General features: G+C 35.4%; 1 protein-coding gene across 1 annotated transcript; it reads right to left on the bottom strand.

Moving 5' to 3' along the window:
- Window positions 1–15895: 15895 nt before the first annotated feature.
- On the bottom strand, window positions 15896–17123 carry LOC149176468 (ethylene-responsive transcription factor ERF016-like). The gene has a single exon (XM_089423120.1). It carries the CDS (start codon window positions 17000–17002, stop codon window positions 16457–16459), a length of 546 nt encoding a protein of 181 aa, XP_089279246.1. The 5' UTR covers window positions 17003–17123; the 3' UTR covers window positions 15896–16456.
- Window positions 17124–25935: the final 8812 nt, after the last annotated feature.

Genomic DNA, 25935 nt, shown 5'->3' with positions numbered 1-25935 from the left:
ATCACAATATAAAGTATAAGTTAGAGGTGTTATCAAATTGATAGAATTTTTTTTTTTTGTGATTATTGTGCCGAGAGGTGCATTCTACAACCCCATATGAGGGCGATGTGTGATTTCGTCTATTCTCAACGTGGAGTTGACACGTGCCCCTTTCAGAGATATATATATATATATATATGTATATATATATATATATATATATATATATATAGTTAATAAAAACAACATTTATGAAAAAAAAAACAAAGAATAAATGTATAAGTATACAAAATATAATTAATCTTAACATAATCACTTGTCATAGTTACTCACTCCATTAGCACTAGGTTCACTTGATGTTCTCAAGCATTTGTAAGGTGGAATTTTTTTGGATTCACTCAACCATTCATAATGTGGAAGTTCATTTTATCAAAGTAAAATTGAATACTATTTTCATTCAATGGATCAAAGTATCAACTTTAATCAAAACTAGTTTAGTGGTCTTTAATATGAATTGGTTTATAACCACCCACTTATAATTGTTTTAAAACTGCTCTTTTTTATTTTTATACCTCTTAATGTTTGCATGATATTTATTAAAATTGTACAATATTCGAAATTGAAATTATGAGTGTGTAATTACTTTAGTTATTTAACTACCTCTTTTGATCATTCTTTCTAGTGTATATTTATTATATTTATGTTGAGATAGAAATTGAATCATTCACTATATTTATGTTGTAATTGTCATTATTTAAATTGCAATGTATAAATTGATTCAATGCCTTGAAAATCCCATTGGACAATTGGATTGTGTACAACTTAAATTTGCAATTCAAAGAAATCTTTGTTGAACCCTAAAAAATTCCCAAAATGTATGATGGTGAGACATTAAAATATTTTAACTATAAGAATAAATCTAGATCTACCAAGAATTGACAGGAGTCAAGTCTGGAGTTAATATTGATGTAACCTAGTACTCCTGCATTCTATAATGTATTTCCTCAAGCCTTTAAATGTGCTTCATCATAACAAATACCATGGAAAAATATCATGGCCTTGTAAAACACGATAATTTTATAGCTTAATTTAACTTTATTTTTGCTTTTGTAAGCTTGGCAAGACCTTTTCATTCATTTTCTTCAAAAAGACATGTTACAACCATAATCCAACTGCCTAGGTGGCCTCAACCTGCCTAGAGGGAAACCATATTTGTTGGCCACCTAACTAATTTATAAGCCATCCAAAAACAGAAAAGTTTAAGACTGTCTAGCAAAGCTATATATGTCTGGGTATCTTTAAGCCCTCTAAAATCTAAATAACTAAAACAAGATAGCATAGTTTGCAGATTATTCATCTAAATACAAAAAAAATTAAATCCAAAACTAATCCAAGAAAACTACTAGTCATCAGATGAGTCCACTAGAGTTGGGTCATTCGCACTTGAACCAGGTAATTTTGTCTAAGGGAGATAGGGGATATGTTTCTCAATGCGACTGAGGCAAGCATTCTGCTGCAAGATCTGGAACTAAATGAGTTGAATATAAATTTCCTCTAGTCCATGATCAGTATTGTAAGAGCTAAATAGAGGGTTTGTCAAGGCTTTGGCCATAATATTCTTCATTAGCCAGTAAAGGTAGACAATATTCTTATATTGGGAGGTCTTGCCTTTGGAGTGACCCGGGTCTAGCACCAAGATGCGTCATTCTTCCATATCTATCTCCACACCTGCTGCATGTTGGTTTAATTATGCTTCTCATCCCGACATTAACTTACGAACTTGCATAAGAGTGCATGTTCAGAATGACTGAGTTGAGTCTCGAATGAGTCTTGACGTGGATTTGTGGCCCCTGCCCCTAACTTGGTGAGGCTGGGGTTGGATCATGCCACAACTTTTCCCTACATTTCTACCGCGCCCACAACCTCCACTAGTCAAGGAGCCTTTGTTGGAGGAGGGGCGAACCATTTTTCTACTTAAACAAACACCACAATGATACGAAACTCTAAGACAAGAAGACAAGACCTCGATCTCACAACAGATAACAAGCTTAAGGCCCTACTACACACACTGTAAAAGTAAACCTGTAAGGATACGACAACATAAATCCATATAACAATGAGTATTAGGCCTATAAACCCAGAAATTTCCCCTAGAAATGATTTGGGTCTATTGCAAGATTCCAGAAACATCAAACCAAGGTTCCCCAAACCATCTGAAGGCAAGATACAAAGTCAAATAATGAGGGACCTTACCCGATAGACCCTGATTCTTAACAACCAGCAGAAACAATGAACAAAAGCAATAAGCATAGTCATACATGCATGAGATATATATTGAATTCCAGACCAGAAAGCTCAAGTACCTCCCCATGTGAGATAGAAGGATTCCAAAATAGAAAGAAATAATAGTACAATATTCAAACAACCCATCATAAAAACCAACATTTTCCTTCCAGAATTCACGGATGAAATTCCAGCTGACTCCAGGCATATAATTATAAACACTTCCCCATCGATAACGCAAATGAACTTGGCTCACAAGGGAAGGAATATAAGGGCGACTTAGAAAAATAGCATACTCGCCGTCATTAACCAGAGGATAAAGGGAGCCATCTACACCAAGGTGGCAGACCGCGCAAAACTCCTTCACATTCTACCTCAGGCTTACCAAGAACCTTGTAACCATTCCAACTACCAAAACAAGAAAACTGCCACCTGAGAATTGAAAGCTACCTTCATAAAACCCCGATGCAGAGGCATCCCTTTGACCTTCCCTTGAGACATTAATTAGTTGCATGTGAGATGCCACATTGTGATATAGTTCAAATGTGTGAAGGTTGTAACAAGGCCACCCTCCAACCCTTCCTTTTGTGGCAATAATCATGGCACCAACCCCAAAGAGACCATTCTGACGACTCACACCCCGATCGGGGGATAGTTTAATTTAACTTTATAATCTTATAGCTAAAATTATAATTAACAATCATTATTATTAATATTTTTTAATTTCAATTATGAGAGATTTTTTTATTTTTTATTTTTTCGCTATGGTTCACGAACACCTTGGTCAATGGGTGGTTGCTACGTCCACGAAAAAATCTGGGCTGATCGACCCCGAAGGGAATCTAGCCCCGCGGCCCACTAGCAAGGCCTAACCCCAAGGGCTTCGGGCAGAATGGACCCTGTGACCTCCCGAACGGTGAGGCACTGATTTTGACCAACTGAGCTAACCCTTGGGGCTATCAATTATGAGTGATTTGCGCCTCTTATTCTTTTATTTTATTTTATTTTTAAAACAATTATTTTATTTTTAACCAAGTCAAAATGTCTATGTTGATATTACTACATCATTTCCATACTGGGTTGGAGAGAACCTATTGGCGCAATAAAAATTTATTCTTTTCAATTGTTTTATATAATATATACATAGTTTTTTTTCTTTTTAAATCATATAATATATAGATAATTGACATTGAAATATTTTATTTATGGACCACATTGTCAACATTAAAATGTTTTCTGGTCATTAATGTATTTCAAAATACATGTCAATATTATTTAACTTGCATATTGAAACATTTTATTTATCACCCACATTGAATTTTATTAATAATAATAATATATTTAATATTAATTGTGTATTAAGAATTGAAGGAATTACACATCGAGCCATGATTTGTTGGAAATAATACTGAGAGGGGGGGAGGGGTGAATCAGTGTTTGTAAATCAATAAATTTTTCATTTCCATAACCAGATTTATATACGCTACTTCAGTAAAGGGAACTCGCGTGTTCACACAACTGTTCTTAAGGCAACCAACGTATATCTAGTGAACTTATGATTCAGTTAATTCATCATATGTTGATCTTTAATCTGTGCATCAATACTTTATTAAACATTAAACAGTAACCATGAGCAGTTAATAACAGAATGAACCATCACACAAAAGCAACACACATGAACACCAAGATTTAAGGTGGAAACCCAATGTGGGTGAAAACCACCTGCTGCTGTCATCTTTGTCTTCTTTTAATAATAAGAAAATATGTTTACAATATTTCACTGGTGCAGACTCATACCAATACACAGGCTTCTACCTGCAGAAGGTTACAACCTTCTCTCGTTCTCCAGCTTCTACTGGAAGGGAGCTACAACCCCCTAGCTCTTGTACTAGCCGATATGTTTACTAGTACGTAGGCACCGACCTACAGAAGGCTACGACCTTCTTTCTTCCTCTAGGGACCATGTTTCATAAATTTTCATACTGGATACTCCTGGAACACAACACCACAATCTGAAGGCCACGTTTCATCCAATTTTCATACTGGACCCATCAACAACATTGAAGCTCAAAATCAATCACCACAATAATACAACTACCAAATACATCTGCATCAACCAATCATTGAAACTCAAACATCACAACTGAATCAATCAATCACTTTGACAACCCATCATCACTGTAGCAAATCAAAATCAATCAATCTGATTATTCAGAATACTGTCACCAGAATACAGTCACCAGAACCCAAAGCAGAACACAGAACTCTACAACAACAAACAGAAGCTACTGAAATATTCTTCATAAGGTATACGCTACTTCCCTGTGGCAAACCTACGTGTGTACGTGCTTTTACCAAATACAACTAGTGTATACATCTGTAAATATTAATTCATAATTTTGCAGCTATTCCAGACTTTAGTTATACCCAGATCATAACATTTACAGAATAATACATGCGTCAGTATTCAGATCTAGAATATACATGATCAAAACTATATAATGATAATTAATTTTAAGCCTTAAGAACCTGATCCATAATTAGATCATATCCCTCATCAACCGCTAAGGTTCATCCTTGGTTCAGATCCAGCAATGCACCATAAGCCAATAACCTTCATACTAGATCTCACACTTCATCAGATATTCAATACTTGCACTCATTGGCCTAATGATCTTCTCCTCCTTATATAGTTTTAGGCCTTTCTCAATACCATTGACCAAAACCACTTAGGACCAAAAACCTTGGACCAATACCATGGATCAAAATACCATGGACCAAATACCTCGAACCAAAATCTTCGTTTTCCAACATGTATGTGCTTTCCTTCCTGTGAAAGTGCGTGTATATGGTATACGCCCCTTTTTTTCAGTGAACCTGCGTGTATACGCAGCTTGGTCAAGGTGAACCTACATATATCTCTCTTTCTTCATTCTTTGTAGTCCGATCTGTAATTCTTTGTTGTTAACCTGTTGTACTGTGAACTATCATCTGAGAGAGTTGTCATTGTACATTACTTCTGAACTGATTCCTTTGAACTGCCCTGCATTTTGTCACATATGTAAACACAACTGTCATGCATTCTGTCACATCTGATAGCTCTTCTGTAGATTCATCTAGTTACCCTATACATGTGAGTTGTTCTGCTGCAAGTGGGTTTCCATCAAGTACAACACATGCATCATAATGCCAACAATCTCCCCCTATGGACTTGATGGCAACCATGTTGGTGTTGATTACCACAGGCAACACCAAAATACTCTCACCCTTTGACATCAAGGGCAAAGGGCTGACCAAAAAGAAGATTGTCATATCTGAACAACTGAATATAAATATTGATCATGCTCCCCCTAAGCACATGCAGAGTCTACAAATATTTTCCAAAAGAATAACATGACTCTATAACTCAACTAAGTGACTTTGACCTTCTTATCACCAATGACTCATACATACATCAATCTCCCAACCAAGTGGGGATATACCGATTTTGACTCATCCTCCCAATCAAGTGGGGATATACCAACATGTCTGTAATATAGCAATTATTACATCATCCTTCCCATGCATAGTGGGGGTACAGATTACATCATATGACCAAAAAGGACTCATCAAAAGACTATGATAGACAGAGACAAATTATTACATCATGGGTCTTTATATGATCTTTACATTGAATGATATACATGACATTTATAACAGAGACCAAATATCTAAACAAGACCATGATAGTCATCAACAACCATGTATGATCTACACCATAAGCATCTGTCAATAACATCCAGACCTGTATATGTCCATCATCAATTCCGAAAAATATCATCAACCTGTGACTAAGTATGTCGTATATAGATATCAAATCATCCTCTTGATCTCATCAATATCAACTTGCTTCGTTTCCTTAGTAGAAAGAGCCTTATCATAACCTTCCATGAATCAACTAAGTATATGTGATATCTTCACATCATATCATATGTGAAAAACACCATATCAAGAACTGCATGATCTTTCACAAGAACCCTTAATATATCAACCATGTATCATTACTAGGGAACATCCCACATCTAATAAGCATCAACCATGATAATCAACATATGTGAGTATCAACCTATCATCATAAGGTAAGAACTCATCATCATTATGTGTCTAAGTAAGCCATGTCTTTGAATATTCATGTCTTCAATGCAACCTGCAATAACACCATTCTCTTGGCCAACCATCAATATTTATCAATATGCAACTTAAGTAATCATACTGTATATCCATCAACTTGATATCATCAACAACAACAATCCTCAACCATGTGAGAGCCAAGAACTATAGGAATCTTGCATTATTACTGCACCATATGGTCTTTATGCATCTTTCAAGGCATGATGATAGTAGCATAAAAGAAATGCGTGGCTCATCATCAAATAATGAAGTTGTGTACTCAAGCTTTGTACTTCTCCTTGTCCTTATGAAGATCACCATGTAAGCAACATATATGTACTATATGCATCATCAAAGAGTCATCCACAATCATCCATAAATCTAATCTGAATACCAACTATGTGACCCCAAGTATCATATGAGATTTTATCATGGGAAACTCATAACCGTAACATAGCAAGATGTATCATTTAGCCATATAAGCATCATCATCATTGATTAGGTACCAAAGAATTCTAAACATAATGCCAACAATGCTTTATTAGAAGCATAGCATGTTCTCCCCTTGAACCTGTTCCACCTGTTCACTGTCAGATCTGATCATTGCATATATCAGTAAGAACTATCAAGGCATCATCATCAATCAAATATACATCAAGTTATCAACAACTTGTGAGGATCAAAAACATTTCTAAATAACATCCACAGACTTTAGTCATCTATCATCACGACAGAAAAGATAACTAATAGTTTTCTGAATCATATCAAATCAGTTTTTCTAAGTCTGTCCCACTGCATTTTTCTCAAACCACATATATGCGACTGTGCAGCTTCAAACTCGCGTATATACGTGACTTGTCTTCATGAAACTTGCGTATGAGATTTAGAACATTGAAGTTTCACACTTTTAGCTCCCCCTGAGTCTGTTATGTCTGTACATTGTGCCATGCCACATTTTTCTAACTGTACTTCCTTCTTCTTCCATATCTTCGAGTGTGATGATGTTTTCTCCTTTTGGTATGGTGCCCGAAATTTTCTCCTGCATTCCTTTGCTATATGTCCAAACTTGTTACATGCATAACATCTTACATGTTTCATATTTCTTCTATAGCAGTCAATGGCTTTGTGACCAAACATATTGCAAGAAAAAAAATATCCCTTAAAGTACCTGGAAGCTGATGATCTTTCTGTGTGATGGTCTTGAACCATTCTACTTCCGCATCTTGCTGCAACATGTCCAAGATTATGACATATAAAACATTCAACATTATTCATTTGAGGAAATAACCGACTATCACTTCCACATTTAGGAGTAAAAGATTTTCTTTGAAGAATTTCTTTCCTTGGTTGTTGATGGGGTTGACCTCTAATCTTCTTGTTGAGCATTTCAGGTTTTACATTAGAGTTCCTTGCCTTAGCTTGTGAGCTAGATTCACCTTCAACAGATTCATGGAAACCAAGACCAGATTTGATGGCAGGAGACCTTTGACTACTAAGAATATCATCCAAAATCTTAGTACTATCTTGAAATTGTAAAAGCTTATCCTTTTCTTCTAATTTACCTTTTAGTATATTTACCTCAACCTAATATTGCTCTTCCTTTTCAAGATACTGCTTCTTCATGATTTCTTTAGCTTTTCTTCCTTCTTCCACTTGTTGCCTTAATTCGAGAACTTTGTTTTCTTGTTCTTCAAGAGCTTGGAGTAGTTCTTCATTCTGCTTATTTGATTTTTCAAGATCTTCTTTTAGAGAGAGGATCTTAGCTTCAAGACCTTCATAGTAACTGGATCTATCTTTAAGTTTCTTGATTGTTGTGTTCCTTTTATTTACTTCATTTCTTAATGATGTCACCTCATCTTGCAACTTTTGACATTGATCGTCCTTTTCCTTTTACTGCTTCCTTACTTTGTTTCCTTCCTCTTTTAGTTTGATAACTTCTTCTTTGAAGGCACACTCCCTTTTGTCCAATAGATCTTGTTGATCTCTAATTTTGTCTGTGAGCCTTTTAAATTCTGCTTCTAATCTTTCTCTTACACCCATAAGAGCAAATTCAGTTGTTTCACTGTCACTTTCATCATCTTCAAATGGACAGAGGAATGTATCACCAGAGGATAATAAATTCATACCTAATGGTTCTTTTGCTTTTTCATCTTCATTCCGAGGTGATTCTGAATCTGAAGAGTTGCTTCCACATAATCCCCAATCAACTCTCCCACTGTCATAGTTCCTTTGAGATGCCTTCTTCTTTTGAGGTGTTTTCTTCTTTAGCTTCTTTCCCATTATTTCTACAGATCTCCTTCAAGCAATCAAGCTTCTTCCAAAGGACCTGCTCTAATACCAATTGTTGAAAATATTACTTGGGGGGATTGAATTAGTATTTGTAAATCAATAACTTTTTCATTTCCATAACCAAATTTATATACGCTACTTCAGTAAAGGGAACTCGCGTGTGCACGCAATTGTTCTTAAGGCAACCATCGTATATCTAGTGAACTTATGATTCAGTTAAGTCATCATATGTTGATCTTTAATATGTGCATCAATACTTTATTAAACATTAAACATTGACCATGAGCACTTAATAACAGAACGAACCATCACACAAAAACAACACACATGAACACCAAGATTTAAGGTGGAAACCCATTGTGGGTGAAAACCACCTGTTGTTGTCATCTATGTCTTCTTTTAATAATAAGAAAATCTATTTACAACATTGTACTGGTGTAGACTCATACCAGTACGCAGGCTTCTACCTGCAGAAAGTTACAAACTTCTCTCATTCTCCAGCTTCTACTGGAAGGGAGCTACAACCCCCTAGCTATTGTACTAGCCAATATGTTTACTAGTACATAGGTGCCGACCTATAGAAGGCTATGAACTTATTTCTTCCTCCAGGGACCACGTTTCATAAATTTTCATATTTGATACTCCTGGAACACAACACCACAATCTGAAGGCCACATTTCATCCAATTTTCATACTAGACCCATCAACAACATTGAAACTCAAAATCAATCACCATTGTAATACAACTATCAAATACATCTGCATCAACCAATCATTGAAACTCAAATATCACAACTGAATCAATCAATCACTTTGAAAACCCATCGTCATTGTAGCAAATCACAATCAGTGAATCTGCTTATTTAGAATATTGTCACCAGAATACAGCCACCAAAATATAGTCACTAGAACCCAAAGCAGAACACAGAACTCTGCAACAGCAAACAAAAGCAACTGAAACATTCTTCATAATGTATATGCTACTTGCATGTATACGCGCTTTTATCAAAGACAACTAGCGTATACATCTGTAAATATTAATTCATAATTTTGCAGCTACTCTAGACTTCAGTTATACCCAGATCATAACATTTATAGACTAATACATGTGTTAGTATTCAAATCTATAATATACATGATCAAAACCATATAATGATAATTCATTTTAAGCCTTAAGACCCTGATCCATCATTAGATCGTATCCCTCATCAACCGCTAAGGTTCATCCTTAGTTCAGATCCAGCGATGCACCATAGACCAATAACCTACATACTAGATCTCACACTTCATCAGATATTCGATACTTGCACTCATTGGCCTAATGATCTTCTCCTCCTTATATAGTTTTAGGCCTTTCTCAATACCATGGACCAAAACCACTTAGGACCAATACCTTGGACCAAATACCTAGGGTCAATACCTCAGACCAAATACCTTGGACCAATACCATGGATCAAAATACCATGGACCAAATACTTCAGACCAAAATCTTAGATTTCCAACATGTACCCGCTTTCCTTATTGTGAAATGGCATGTATATGGTATATGCCCCTTTTGTTCAATGAACCTACGTGTATATGCAGCTTGGTCAAGGTGAACCTACGTATACCTTTCTTTCTTCATTCTTTGTAGTCTGATCTATAATTCTTTGTTGTTAACCTATTGTATTGTGCACTGTCATTTGAGAGAGTTTCCATTGTACATTACTTCTGAACTGATTCCTTTGAACTGCCCTGCATTTTTTCACATCTGTAAACACAACTGTCATGCATTCTGTCACACCTGATATCTCTTCTGTAGATTCATCTAATTACCATATACAAGTGAGTTGTTCTGCTACAAGTGGGTTGCCATCAAGTACAACACATGCATCATAATGCCAACATGATTGATTTATTGTATATGTATGGATGGTGGATAATTTTCTATTTATCATAATCAACAAGTCACTTCAAATTGGACTTCCAGCGTCTTAATGGATGATACTCTACATGGATGAATGTTGAATAATTGTTTTGTTTTTAGTATCTCATACTCATTTGAAATACAAACTTAAGGTTAGATCATATGTATATCTTTTCCTAGGAATTTCACATGAAGATGTTGCTTGACTATGAAATTTTGCAGTTGAAATACGAACTTTTGTTTAAGGTTAGATCATGCGTATATGTGTTCAAATGAATTTCATATGAAGATGCTTGGTCAAATCATATGTATATGTTTTCATGGAATTTCATATGAAGATGCTTATTGAAGATGAAATTTTGGGGAATACCATGCACAAGCAACAAATATGGAATTTTGAGGAATACCATGCAGCTTCTGCACGGTTTTAAGCATAATTTCTTATTCATTATACATCTTAGGCGAAATTCCCTAAATACATTATACATGAGAAATTCCCTAAACACATATACATATGATCTTGACCTTAATTTTAAAAATAGGGAAAGAAGGTCTGAGTATCTACCTTTTATGCCAAACCTGTGAAGAAACAAATGAGCATCTCTTCCTCAAGTATCAACATTCAATTCAAATCAAACTGATGAGTATAAATTCTCTGGTTTTTTAGTGGTTTACAGTGTTTATGGTGGCCATTTTTATGTCAATTATAAATTCACTCTTGTTATTCAAAAATATTCTTAAAATCTACAATGGAATTAAGTTCAACACAAAAGAGTACTACAGTGAAATACTATTTAGAGAGGTGGTATAAAGAGAAGAGGTGGCATAAAGAGAAGGGGTTTTACAGAGGTGGTATAAAGAGAAGGGGTTAAAAAAGGGGAAAAAATATCCCCTTCCTAGCAATTTGGGCCATCTGGATCATAAGTAACAACGTTAGCTTCCAGGAAAAATGTTTCCCTCCCTTCCAATCTTCGGTGCAATTTTGGCCACTGCCGTGTTTCTTCCTGTTTGATCCCATCAGAAAGTAACAAGGAACCCTAAGGAGGTTCAGGTAGATTGGACAAGGACATGGGCATTCTTCAATGAGGCGTGTAGATGACTAGACTTAAAGGTTGGTTTGTGGTTTTCCCTCTACCTCTTAAGTTCACTTATGTTTCAAGTCAAAGACAATTATGTAAGAGGCATCAATAATCCAGGGGAGCTCAAGTGGAATTTTTTTCCTTCTGAAGTTTTGCTTTAGAGTTGCATGGTTACATCTGCCCTCTTTACAATCTCATAAGTCTTAGTATTGAGAGACTCTTTGTTAAGAATCAATTGTATGAAATGTCTTTCTCATGTTACAAACACATCAGGGCTTGTGATATAAAATGTCTCACATTTTTTTCCCTCTTTTTATCGCGCTAATTTTAAACAGTAAAATGCAAAAGTTTGAATAATCAATTTAATTAAAAAATAAAAAAGAGTGTAACTATTTTATAAATAAATTCAATTATGAATATTTTAATTAAAAAGGAAAAAAAATCTAATTATTTTAGAAATAAATCTCAGAATATTTCATCTAAGTTAAATTCTTGGGCAAAGAGGCTCTCTACTGTTCATGGAGATTTGTCCCTTAATTTTTTTATTTAAAAATAATAAAAAATTATTAGAAAATACTAATAAGAAATATTTCAATTTTCACTTTAATTTTACATCAAATTTATATAAAGAGATATAATGATTGATAGTGAATATATATATACTTGTACTTTTAACTTTTGAGTGTGAGTGTGGGGCATATGTGTAATTCATGCATTACTAACACTCGACATTTAAAAATAATATTGATATTATAGTTCAGTGTCAAGGAGATGTGTAATTCATTTTGTATTTAGGTGACATGTGATATTTAAAAGACTTACATTTTATATATATATATATATATATATATATCAACTTTATATAGAGGGGGGAATTAAAAAATTGTTTATATTTTCACTTTCCATTGTGACTAGATGTGTAGTTTATTCAATTCTTAATATGAAGTTGAGATGTAGTTTTTAAAAATATTAGTAACAAATAAATTTGAATGTAGATTATTAATGAAATATTTCAATATGCTTAAAATATTTCCGTATATACTTTTTAATCCAGGGTATGGAGGAACATTTATAATTCCTTCAATGTTTAATATGGAATTGAGATATAACACTTTAAAAAATGAATAATAAAAATAAAAATAGTCAATGTAAATATTATTTTATCTATAGAGAGAACTTGTGCAAGAGAGATTGTATATATTATAAAAAAGTAAATGAAATTATGATGCAGGAGCATCTGAGCACCCTTAATCAAAATTGGAATCCAAAGTTGTGAAAGAGGAAACGTGGACAACCATTGTAAACCAGGGCAAATTCTGTTAAAACAGGGCAAAATTGATGGAATTGATAAGTCTCTAGAAGGGTTAATTAAATGTAATTATCAGCCATGTAGGCGATAGAGAGATTTAGGGGATTTGATTGAGCGATTTCAGGGAGGAAGTTGTGGATCTTAGATGATCCACACCTTTGTAATTTCATATATAAAGTGAATTATGTTGTGTGAAATACGTAGGAGAGAGTACAAAATGTAGTCGGAGGGGCAATTTGTGACTAAGGCCGAGAGGCCTTCGCTTGTAACCGAGATCTGTATATAATAGAAAAATGTGTGTTATATGTATTTTGTGTGTCTATGTGTAATTCTTACTGTAGTTAGTAAATATGCGTGTGTGAGATTAAAGGACAAAGCTCTATAAACTTCGCCTTCGACAAAGTACGATAGAGTTAAAGGTGTGTTATAACGTATAAGCGAACGAGATCAGGTCAATGGAGGAGATTGAATAAACACAACAGGAACCGTCGAATCGTCTAGATCGACGGATAAGACTGGCGGAAGAGGAATGGCGGAGGAACCATCAGAGTCGTCCGATGGAAGAAGATCTACGGTCATCGTGTGGTAACCAGCACCGAAGTTTAATTCTAAAAGCGGACCCGAGAAATCATTAAACCGAGTTGAAAGTCCGGAGGTGATCGAACCGTCCATTGAAAGGCGATTGGACACATATCGCGTGCAAACAAGTGCGACCATTAATTCGAAAAATAAATGCGATGAGGGTTTATACAACAAAGTTAAGACCTCGTTGAGTTCCGATAATCGTGACCGTCCGTTGGTTGATTGATCGAACGATAATCGCGCTCGAATGTTCGCACAGGTGAATGCGTCGAGCGGACCCGATGTGTTATCAACGCGGGTTTATTTCCTTTTGACTTCCGGGTCTTAAACGTTAAGGTGGGACCAGCGTTCGTTGGTTGGGTTTTGTTGTATTGGGTTGTTTGTTGACCGACTAGTGATTGGATGGGTTTGTTGTGAAGCCCGCTAGTTTAAAGGCTTCCGATGTATATGTGGGCCATAACCCACAGGTCCACGCATGAAATTTTATAAAGATGCAGCTTTGTTGCATAAAGCGACTTAGTTGTCATCAAATTAACAAACTTATAATGGTTAAAATACTTTGTTAGTGTGTTGCTTAAGATGAAGGAGAAGTGTGTATATAAAGAGATAGAAAGAGAGAAAGACTCTATATATTAAAAATAAAAATAAAAACTTCTTATGGTTAAAACATTAAATATTGTTGTGTTACTTGAGATGAAGGAGATATGTAATTCCTTCTATTGATATTGAGATGCAACATTTATAATAATTATTAATAACAAAAAAATAACAATGCAAATATCTACCTATCTATCTATCTATCTATATAAAAAGAGCGAGACTATATATATATATATATATATATATATGTATACACATGGCATATATATATATATATATATGACTAGCATAGATCCATGTTAAATCTGAATCTATCAAGTAATGAGAGGGATCAAATCTCTTAATGTGCAAACCTTTCTTCATGTTTTGCAATCTAAAAAAGGTTTACACCTTAAGAGATTTGATCCCTATCAATGCTTGATAGATCTGGGGTTAACATGGATCTATGTTGGTGTCACATTAATGTTGATCCTTGTCATATTAATATTTGTCAACTGTGGTTGGCCATGGATGATGTTACATTAATGTTAGTGTCAATGTTGCATTGATGTTAGTGTTAATGTAAATTAATGGTTGAAGAGGGTTGACAAGGTTGACTATGGTTGACCATGTTGTCCATTGTTGGTTATGGTTGACCATGGTTGATCTTATTTGACCATGGATGAACAAGGTTACACATGGTTGTACTTGTTGACCATGTCTGACCATGGTTGAGTTTGTTCGACCATGATTGACAATGGTCAACATGTGGTTGACTATGGTGAACATGGTTGACAAGGATGTTAGCATTTCCCTGTAGGTGACTATGATCGACTATGGCTAACTAAGATGCACATACAATCTATAGTTGAAGATGTATCTATTGAGCATGGTTGACCATAATTAACCTTAATTAACAATGTTGAACATATGATGACCGTATTTGACATTGGTTGACCATGGTTGGGTATATTTACCATGTTGACGATGTTCTCCATAGTTGACTATACTTAACCATGGATGATCATGCTTGATCGTGTCTAACTATGGTCAGCCAAATGTTGATCATGGCTTACATAGTTAAACATGCTTGACCATGGTTGACAATAATTTTTGTTTAATGCATTACGATATCAATATTTGTTTATCACAATGAGACATTATTTTTTTCCAATTGCAAAAGTGTTTGTGGTTCATCATATTACAACGTTGTTTATATTTTGTTGCTTGGTGATGTTGTTTGTTGTTACTCATTTTACAATGTTGTTTGTTGTTCATAACACTGTCACAACACTTGTTTTCTTTATTTTTATTTTTTTAACCTTTTGTTTTGTTTCTCTTAATTTTTATCTTTTAAACCTTTTGTTTTGTTTGCAAAATATTTTTTAAACCTTTTGTTTTGTTTGTAAAATAACTAGGGACAAAAGCTAAGTGATAAAATTCTAACGTGCATAAAAACTTAACTCTGAGCTCTGATCGAAATCTGTCATAAAATTCCAACATGCGTGAATCGTAAAACTCAAAACTCTAATTAACCCTTAAAATTTTGCTAAGATCAATCCTTAAAATTTGGCCAAACTCAGAGATCTGATCCCAAGCTTTCTCATAAGATTCCAACCTGCACACAACTTAAAACTCGAAACTCTGATCATCCCTTAAAATTGTACTAAAATTGAGAACTCTGATCGTCCTTAAAATTGGGCCAAACTCAGAGCTCTGATCTAAATCTTCGTCACAAGATTCCAACCGGCATAAAGCTCAAAACTCAAATCATCCCTTAAAATTTTGCTAGAATTGAAAACTCTGGTCATTCCTTAAAATTTGGCCAAACTCAGAGCTCTGATCCAAATCTTCTTCATAAAATTCCAACATTGATAAAACTTAAAACTCAAAACTCTGATCATCCCTTATAATTTGGCTAAAATTGAGAGCTTTGAACATTCCTTAAAATTTGGCCCAACTCAGAGCTCTGATCCAAAGCTTCGTCATAAAATTCCAACATGCATAAAAACCTTAAAACTTTGCCAAACCTAGAACTCTGATCCAAATCTTCCTCATAAAATTCCAAACCTGCATAAAACTTAAAACTCAAAACTCTGATTACCCCTTAAAATTTTTGCTAAAATTGAAAACTCTGCTCATCCATTAAAATTTGGCGAGATTCAATGTTTTATGGTATGTTTGCTCCCAGAGATGAGCCATTTCACAGCAACAATTCACTAATCTCATCAATTTCTTAAATAAGTATAAAGCTTATCTCGAATTTCATGGCGGAATCTTCACCCAAAAAAAATAAAAAAATTAGAAAGCCCCACTGCCCCAGTTTTCCATCATCGGGAACAGAACCTCAAAATCATCCATAGGCAAATCCAATGGTGGAAAATCCTCTAAAGTTAGAGACTCGCCATTATCCATATCTTCAGGAACAGAATCCCAAAATGCTGACATCTCTTGGCCGTCATTCCTACTTTCCACTTCCGTATGGGAAATTGAGAACGCCGCGTCTTCAGAAGGAAGCGGGAATTCTCCTGCGGCGTACTTGGCGGCGGCAGCTTGAATTTGCGGCGGTGATAGAGATGAAGCGCAGGAGATTTCCGGCAGGGAGTGGGGAAAATTGAACTTGCCTTTCGATCCCCTGAGACAATACACGGCAAAATCGTAGGCGCGGGCAGCCATTTCCGGCGTGTCATAGGAGCCTAGCCAAATTCTATGAGTAGAATGGGGCATTCGAATTTCCGACACCCATTTCCCCCATTTTCTCATTCGGATTCCCTTGAACTGCCGTGACTTCCGTGAGCAGTTTTCGCGTCTGTTGCGGCGGTTCTGATTTTGCGAGGGTTTAGTCATGTTGGGTTGTTGCTGGGCTATTCCGGAGTCTAACTCAAGACGTGTTTGCAAAGCTCGAATTCAAGACGAGGGTTCAAATTCAAGACGCATAAAGCTGTTTCTACACTATCGCAACTAAATCTCTCTGCTTCCGGATGACGATGAGACTGTAAGGTGAGTCGCAGCATATATAGAGAGACAGAAACCGCGTTACACGCGCTGCTAAAAAGCCGCGCTGGGTGCGTACGGATGGTACACCTGGCAGCTTAAAAGATAGATAAAGGGGCTTGCGGCAAAGACATGCGAAGGGAATTTGATTTGATGAGTCATCAGGATGGCATGGCTCCTCCATGCTTATAAGATAATTCTATCGATGTCGTCCGAAATATTTTAATATTTTTTTATAATCTATGCTCAATGTAGATATTGTCAAACTTTGTGAATAAATTGTGTGTATATTAATTACAAGTCGTTGGTGTACATAAAAATATTTATATGATGATCTAGTTTGAGTAAGATGTACACATGTTACTGATATCTTAATTTAAGGAAATAACAACTCCAAAAGATACAATTTACTCTAAAAATAAATGTTACTATATTCCAAAACCAATCATGGTCATGAATTCGTTAGTTTTATTTATTTAATTTTACAGTTACATTTTGATTTCCTTAACATGTAAATATAAATATGTTCAAGAGTAGTTGTGAGTATTAGTAGATGATTTGTAGTTTTTTTAAGTTAAAATAGATAAATTATGAACAATGTAAAATATTATTAAGAGATTTTTTCCACAAAATTGAGTTAAGGATATAGCACTTATATTGACCATGATTTTGTAGTAATTAACTATGTTTGTAGTTTTAGAAAACCCTACCAAAGCTTAGTGCCAGAAAACCTTACTAAAGCTTTGTGCCAAAATTAAAATTTAAAAATGTTGTTTTACCTTTTCCCTTTTAACCCAAAAAATCAATGAATGAAGAACTTGGTAGTTGAAGCAACCACTTGCCACAATTAAGGAGGTTGGGTGGTGGTTTGCAGTGCCGGAAAACCCTACTAAAGCTTTGTGCCAAAATTAAAATTTAAAAATGTTGCCTTACCTTTTCCCTTTTAACCCAAAAAATCAATGAATGAAGAACTTGGTAGTTGAAGCAACCACTTGCCACAATTAAGGAGGTTGGGTGGTGGTTGAAGAGTTCTTTCTGAAACAATCACCTGATGGGGGATCTAGACATCCACATAGAGAAGAGAAGCACACAGATGCCTGGAGGAGTAAACTCGATGGTGGGATATATATTTAATGTTCTAGGTGACTAGAGCTCAATTTGGCTATGCAACTTCATCCATAAAAAATGCTATTTGTGAATTAGATGTGCGATGATGCATTTTGGGATTGTAAAGACCCATTTTTGCATGGTAAATTCTTATAGAAGAACCTCAAATCTGAGTTAAGTGAAAGGGATATGAATTAATGCAAGTTGGAGTGACACTAAGAAGGAAGAATGATGAGGGACTACCTAAGTAGTGAAGGAGACCCGTCATGTTATTTCCCACCAGATGGAGAGGCATTTCAGAGTTCACGGAAGCCCTATGCTTAGTGGGAAAGAGGGACTTATGCTATAAAATTATTATGAGAGTACTGGCCCACATCATCATCATTTTCTTGAGTGAATTTGAGTTACCTTGGTGGTATCATTGTCTAGCTACGGTGTGGCAAGTTGTAGAGAGATAAAGGCACAATTGAACCTATGGTTAGGTTGAAAAGATCTCACTCGTATTCAATTACAATAATTTAATTATCTAGATAAGTATTCTCTCTTGTATTTTGATGTTCATAATTTCTAATTTGGTTGATGTTTACTAGTTGAATGTATAATGCTTTCTCATGATAAATTCTATGGGAAATGTATTGTGAATGATATTGATGGTGTTCATGGGAAATTAGTTTCTTTGTCTTTAGGAAATCCTGGTTGGTAGAGCCTTAGCGGGCCCTTGGTTGTAGACATGTATTTTTGCAGATTGGCCTTATGGCCTTCATTTATAGACTAGTAAGAATGCTTGTTGGAGAAAATACCTTGACTAGCCTCTCATTGATGTGTTAGGAAGGGGCCCTAGGCAAGCTTGTCCAAGGGTAGGTTGTCTCATATGGTCTTATTGACGAGATTATTGGATGAATTCTTAAAATCTATAAGGAAGACTAAGTGCTCTTAGTCTTCATAGAATATCTAAAAGCAATATTTGTTATATTCACTAACAAACACATGTTCCCTAAGAATCAATCTTGGAGAATCAACATGAGCTCTCCACCCTTAAAAATTTGATTTGGTAGGCATTAAGACTCTTTGATGAGGCTAAAAGTTGTACCACATAAATGTATAAGTGATCATAAAAGAGAAGTAAGACCTGAGAGCCTTCATCAAGCAATGTTGTTCCATTGATTTCTTGAAATCATGATACCTAGAAGGAGTACCCCTCATACTTCTACATATATGGACATTTTATTTCTTAGCATCACATGCCACCCATCAAGCTCACCAAAAATTTCAAGAATTATCTTCCATGTTAATCCATAGCTAAACTTTGACTTCGATTAATTGGTGTTGGAAATCCTTTTTGGTGGGTTAAGAGGTGAGAGTCTTGGCCTCGCTGTTACTGATTAATTAGCCCATATCGTTCAATATCATAGGTCATTGCCTTAATCTAAGAGTCAAGAAGTAAAAAATTTAGGCATAGTTTTCATGGCTTCCCTACATGATCATATTAAAATTTATTTTGCGTGAATGATACATTCTCATTAATAAATGGGCATGAGTAATATTACAGTTATTATCTCAAGGACTACAAAACACCTTTGGAGTCAGCTTGGTGTGAAATTCTAGCTTGTATGTTCAAGCTTATGGATTCTATAACACCCCCATCCACCCCCTTGGAGGTTTTGAGCTGCATGAGATATGTTATTTTAATTTAACCCAAATTCCATAGTCCTATCAAGGAAATGGGATCATAAAATTTCTCATTTTTCAACCTCCTTAAAACTTAGAACAAATACCCCCATCATATTTTCCTCATCGAGAGCTTTCTGGAAATATAAATTTTATTATGATTCGAGCTATAGATCAAAAGTTATTGCCATATGAACTTGGCCCTTTTTAACTGCTACCACATCATCATGGCTTCCAGGTTGAGCTCATGATGTGGCCCACATGGGTTTCCCCATCAGCATTAGAACCTCACATGGCAGCCACACCCTCTTGGACCTTATCACCTCACTACACTCCTTTAAACTATAAGTAACCTTACCTCAGCTTATTTCTCTTGGTCCTCCATGCATTTGTGCTTTACAAATAGCCCAAGGCGAGACAAATCTTCCACGTCAAATGAAGAAAGGACTTCATGTCTCGGCCTCCATCAACCTCACCTTCCCTATTCACCCACCTATGTTACAATAAGTAGGCCCTAAGCTTCGAGACCCCGACATCCCTAGACGTAAAACTCTTCATCGTGCAACACTAATTCTTTTCTCAACCCTTGTCAATATCTTCCTCTTCTCAATGTTGTTGCGATGAGATACACTGAGGTCCAAGGCTTGAGATGATGTCACCCAATAATCATGTTGAACTCATCCTGAGATGATGTCACACTGACTACATGTCCTACATGTGGCACTTTCCAAGGCTGCCATGTGTCACATATTTTTGGGCTATTTGAACTTATAATATGGTTTTTTGTGGCTACCATGTGTCTTACCACTAGAACGCAATGTCATTACCACCTCCTACATCATTGTGCCACCTCAACCCCATGCATGGGTCCCACCAAGGTCTTGACCCTTATGGAAAACATGAATTTTATGTTATAAAGGTTTTTGGGCATTTTGGTGGAGCTCGACCCTCGAGCCCCTACATCTCCTTGCCATGGTTTATTTCCCCACTACCACACTTGTGGAATACCTCCTTTAGGTTATGCGACCAGGACAAGAAGGTTATTGTCTCATGACAGAACCAACCCCTCGTCAATTGTTATGATAGTTCTTGCTCTTCCTTGCTCCCTTTTTCCCTCAGACCGCATAAGCAAGACATGCCCCCTCGAGGCGTGTGATCGAGAATCACCCATTACATAATGTAAAATGGCCCCACTAAGCCTCTCGACACTTAGCCAAACATGGGCTATCCATCGGTTGATGGTGTTGGACCCGCCAACATTCAGGGGATCTCCCCGATATGAAGTCCCTATCAGACCTCACACCATTTGGTTTAGGAGCTACATCCGGTATAAAGCCCCAATTTCCAAATCCTTAAAGATTTTCCTTGGCTCTAGCTGTCAGCACAAGAGAGTGATGGAATGGTGTCTTCGAAAAGCAAGTGGAGTGTGCCAGGTGAGTGTGAAGTGCAACTTTGTCGAGGTTCTTCTACTACAAGGGGGGGGAGATAAAAGTGAGCCTTTAAGTGAGAGGTAATAGTACCACCTAAGAAGAGACACACATGAATGAGAAAGACCCGTCTAACATCCAGTAGAATAGTCCACCGAGGATCCGAGTCGTTACAACCAATAAACAAGGAAAGATCCATCTAACATCTAGCAGAATATGTTGAGAATGCAACAAGATGATGGAGCTTAGTGGAAAGAAGTCGCCTTCACTAAGTGGGCCCGCAGGGTATTTTTGGCGCAAAGTCTATTTTTAGACATATGGATCATGGTCTATCAGTTGCAGGATGTTGTTTATGGATGATTGGTCATGTTGGGAAAAATAGATGGACTTCTATTTCTGGTTCACAGCAAAGTGATCAGAGTCTATTTTTAGACTGCCAGGCTAAAAATAGAAAAATCAAATATTATTGTCTCATAATAATATTTAGACTATAAACATTATCTTATCCTCTTGGAGCACTTCAGTTTGAGCTACAGATGTGGCACATGCAGCTGTCAGAAGGAAATACGCTTTTCTTGTGGGTCAGTTGAGCTATTGCATGCAGGACTTCAGTCAGAACTCATGTGGTTGAGTTTGGTAGAGTTGATTGTAGAGTTGATGGAGTTGTGTTCAGTTTGACTTGGTTAAACTAGTTGTAATTAGTCTAACTGCAAATAGACTAGTGATGAGTGATGTGAATTAATTAATTAAATTAATTCACTAATTATTAACTCATAATGCAACTGAAGAATACATCAGTTAACTCAGTGCATGTACAGTTCAATGGAGACAGGTGTTACAGGTTAAGATTGCTATTAGTTGTGACTATAGTTGTGCATGAGATCTTGCACAATCAATGGATTGAGTATGCCCATGAGGATTGCGCAGTATATGCCCAGTGAAATAGCCTGTGCTCACATGATTTTCACTTGGTATTGTGCAATAGAGGCAGGCAAAGCAGCGGAGGAGATTTGAACCTATGACTTGTTCGGATCTGAGCTAGTTTTGTGTGTAACAGGTGGAGATAGTGCTGGATACTTGTGAGGAGTATTGTACTATGTATTGTTACATGTTCTCAATCATTAATATACAGATAATGTGGGGTTTTCAGCTGTAAGCTTTCCCCGGGTTACATATTGTGTTAATGTGTGCATGCGATTGATGTTTCATTGTTTTTGATGCTGCTAAATTGATTATCAACGTAGAGGAGATTATGTATTGTGCGTGTATTCCGCAATAGTGTATAATCGGGATAATCTCTGTGAATAAGTGTTTATTATTCAAAATTTCTACAGAATAATCCACAATGGATGCGACGATCATTGCCACCAACAAGAAATGAATGATCTCTCTAATATCCCACAGAATAGTCTAGAAGGATGGGACAGTGTTAACAACCATTACATCACATTCTCAATGAGATAAGCACTAAAATAACCAAAATAGTTCAACCATCTTAGTACATGTGACAAAAAACATGAAATATAAACCTTCACAAAATAGTCTACAAACATTCATAGTCCATGCATGAAGAACGTGTTGGCCTTAAAAGGCTTATATTATTAAGCAAAATTTCCAAGACACATGTTTACGTTGTACATCACTAGCCCTGGTAGTGAGACATTGGAGCCACCCTGTGCTCCTCAAAGAATTAGTTGATCTCTCTAATGCTTTGTAGGAGGAGCCAAGGTGAAAATTTCTTTTCTCATACGATGAGGGGGTATATATAACCAAGGGGTGATGCTTCCCCCTTATGACTCTTTGAGTGCCCTCATGACTGTTCAACTTCCTATGACTTTTCAACTTACATGACTCTTCATATTCATGTGTGTCCTTTGGACTTCCACTTTATAATACATTTGATTACAGTATACATGGTCCACAATAGTGATGTGGTACATGTCAACTCATGACATGACTTGACATGACACTGCTGACATGCATTGGCTTGATGATGTGGCAATGTCAAGTCACTGTTTCTGCTGAGTGCTAGATGTGTTCTTGGATACGTTTTCTCTTCTCATTTGCATAGCTTGGTGATGTGGTGTATTCAATGATCTTCGATCTTGGAAGGTGGTTGCAAACTTATGTCCCTTTTCTTGCTCTTGATAGGTCCACTCATAATTTCAGCCACAAGTGAGTCTTTAGGCATGCTTCCCTCCTTCTTCTCCTTCTTCATCATCTTGCCATGACTTGATAGTGTACATGTTCCTACAACTCATTCATGATGAGATGACATCAATCCGAAAACTCCCTATTCTAAGATGATGCATTATTATCCATGAACTCAGCTTGGGACAAGTGACACAAATGAATGATCTCAAGTACACAAATGAATGATCTCAAATTTGAAATTCACAATGAGCAGAATGCACAAGAGTTCCTAAAAATAGACACTTTTATAACTATTGCTTTTGATTCTCATTTTTTCCTCTATCCTGAGATTTTTGCTAATAGTAATTTATTCCCTCTTTGCAATAATGATATTTCAGAAAATAGAGAAGTTGATCTTAATGAATTGGCAATTAGTTTGTATCAAGATAGAGAATTAATTATTGATCATTCATCTGGCATTAATGAACATGTGCTTCATATTCCTTCTTGTTTTGATACATTGGATGAAATTGAAAGGGATGTCAATGAATGTCATGAGGTCATTTATGATAGTTACTTTGGCATTGAGGAGATAGATTTTTCATCTTCATAATTAGATCCTTATAATCAAAGTCGAATCAAATGTGAAAATGAAGAACACTCAAATTCAGAAATTGTTTCAAACGGTTCTCATTTTCAAACAATTAATCATACTCATGATTTTAGCATTCGAGAAAACATTCCAATCTATGATTTATATGATGATCAAGATCTCATTCCTATTCATAGTCATGATTTTCTTTCTAATTCACAAGTTGGTATTAGAAATAATTCGAATTCTATTATTCTAACCAAGTCTTGTGAAAAGGAAATTATGTGTTGTAACAATAATTGTAACACTAGTGTAAACTATGATTTGGTTTTTTTTATTTTTCCTTCATTTATTTTGTTTAAATTCATATTTGTTTTCTGTTTTTAATTTTCGTTTTTTAGATAATTTGTGTTGGCATATTTAGAAACTCAATATTCAACACTCAATTGATGTGTTGTCTGAATGGGAAAGTCAAGTTTCAGATTCTAATCGTGAACACCAAGAGCTATTTCTCTTCCAATTTCAACTGATCTTCATTTCTTATTGATTTGTTCTACCTTCTCAAAGACAGTGTCAACAAGAGAGTGTATTTTCACAATATGACCAACAACCTAATTTAATTAATGATCTTTCATTGTATCTAAGAGGTTTCCATCCGCTTTTCAAAGACCCCTTTGAAAAAATATTTGGAAAGTTTTCCTTCACAGAAGATTGTTAATAGTTTAACACTTGCACATAGCACTAACATATTTATGCATGCGATTGACTCTAAAAGATCATTTTCACAATCTGGCATGTTATCTTCTCTTTTGAATCCCTTCTAATCAGCAATAGTAGAAATTCATCAAGGCTTCTATGATCTAATTGAAATTCAATTGGAAAGGGCATTTCAAGAGAAGGTAACTATAAATAAACTGCTAACAGTAAATAAACATTCTAAAATCAGACTTATTTTCTTTAGTTTAATTTTATTCCTATTTTTGTTATTAATGATTGATTTGTACATACATGCAAGAATCAAAATGCTTACATGGTTACATTGGAAGTATGACTATACCTAGTCATGTTTCCTTCATTAAATTAGAAATAGGAATAGATTAATTTAATTTAGATTTATTTTCTGTTTGCACTCATTTCATTATTTCAGATTTTCATAAAGCAAGTAATGAATGTGACTTCTTCTGTGCCTCCCCTTTTATTTTTGGAAAAAATTCCTAGTACATTTTAGAGACTCTTGAAAATCAGATCGTATATATTTATGAAACCTTTAATTGTCTTGTCTTACAAAAAATTCATCTCAAAAATCATACAGAAATTCCAAGAATTTGTTGCAACTTGACAATTTTGGATTCATAAGTATTTCTGAAAAAGAACTCGCCACCACTCATATTTCTGATGTAATTTGGAGATGGATGTAATTTGGAAAATTCATTACTTAGCATTTTAGATTAAAAAAAGTAGGTGATGCTGAACATATGAAAACTTTGAGAAAATTTGGGAGAACTTGAAGACTCATAAGGTAAAATTTTCAGTCAATTTTCTTCTCGGTATACATTTACAGGCTCATCCTCATCTATGGTTTGTTTTACTTTTCTTAATGGTAAGTCTTTATTCTTGTTCTGTTTCTTTTGCAGGTTTTCATTCATTTTGATGACTTGAAACAAGCAAGCAAATATTTTAAATCTACAGCATGTTCAGGGAAGTATTAACTGTTTTGTCAGAATTTGAGGATTCATTAATTTTCCTTATATAATTCATTAAAATTATGTTTATACTTTTAAAAACATTATTGGGAATTCATGTTGGATCATTATAATATCGCAAATCTCCCCATAAGAAAGTGGCAATAACATCTTCCT

Source organism: Pinus tabuliformis, chromosome 4_1 (assembly GCF_031772625.1).
Source record: "Pinus tabuliformis cultivar Carrire ecotype Pingquan chromosome 4_1, CPIR1, whole genome shotgun sequence".
NCBI classification, from domain to species: domain Eukaryota; kingdom Viridiplantae; phylum Streptophyta; class Pinopsida; order Pinales; family Pinaceae; genus Pinus; species Pinus tabuliformis.
The sequence above is the reverse complement of the archived record's forward strand: the minus strand, read 5'-3'. Positions and strand labels throughout refer to the sequence as shown.

Excerpts from the sequence above, each read along its gene's own strand:
- LOC149176468 (XM_089423120.1), bottom strand. The coding sequence starts at position 17,002 with ATGACTAAACCCTCGCAAAATCAGAACCGCCGCAACAGACGCGAAAAC.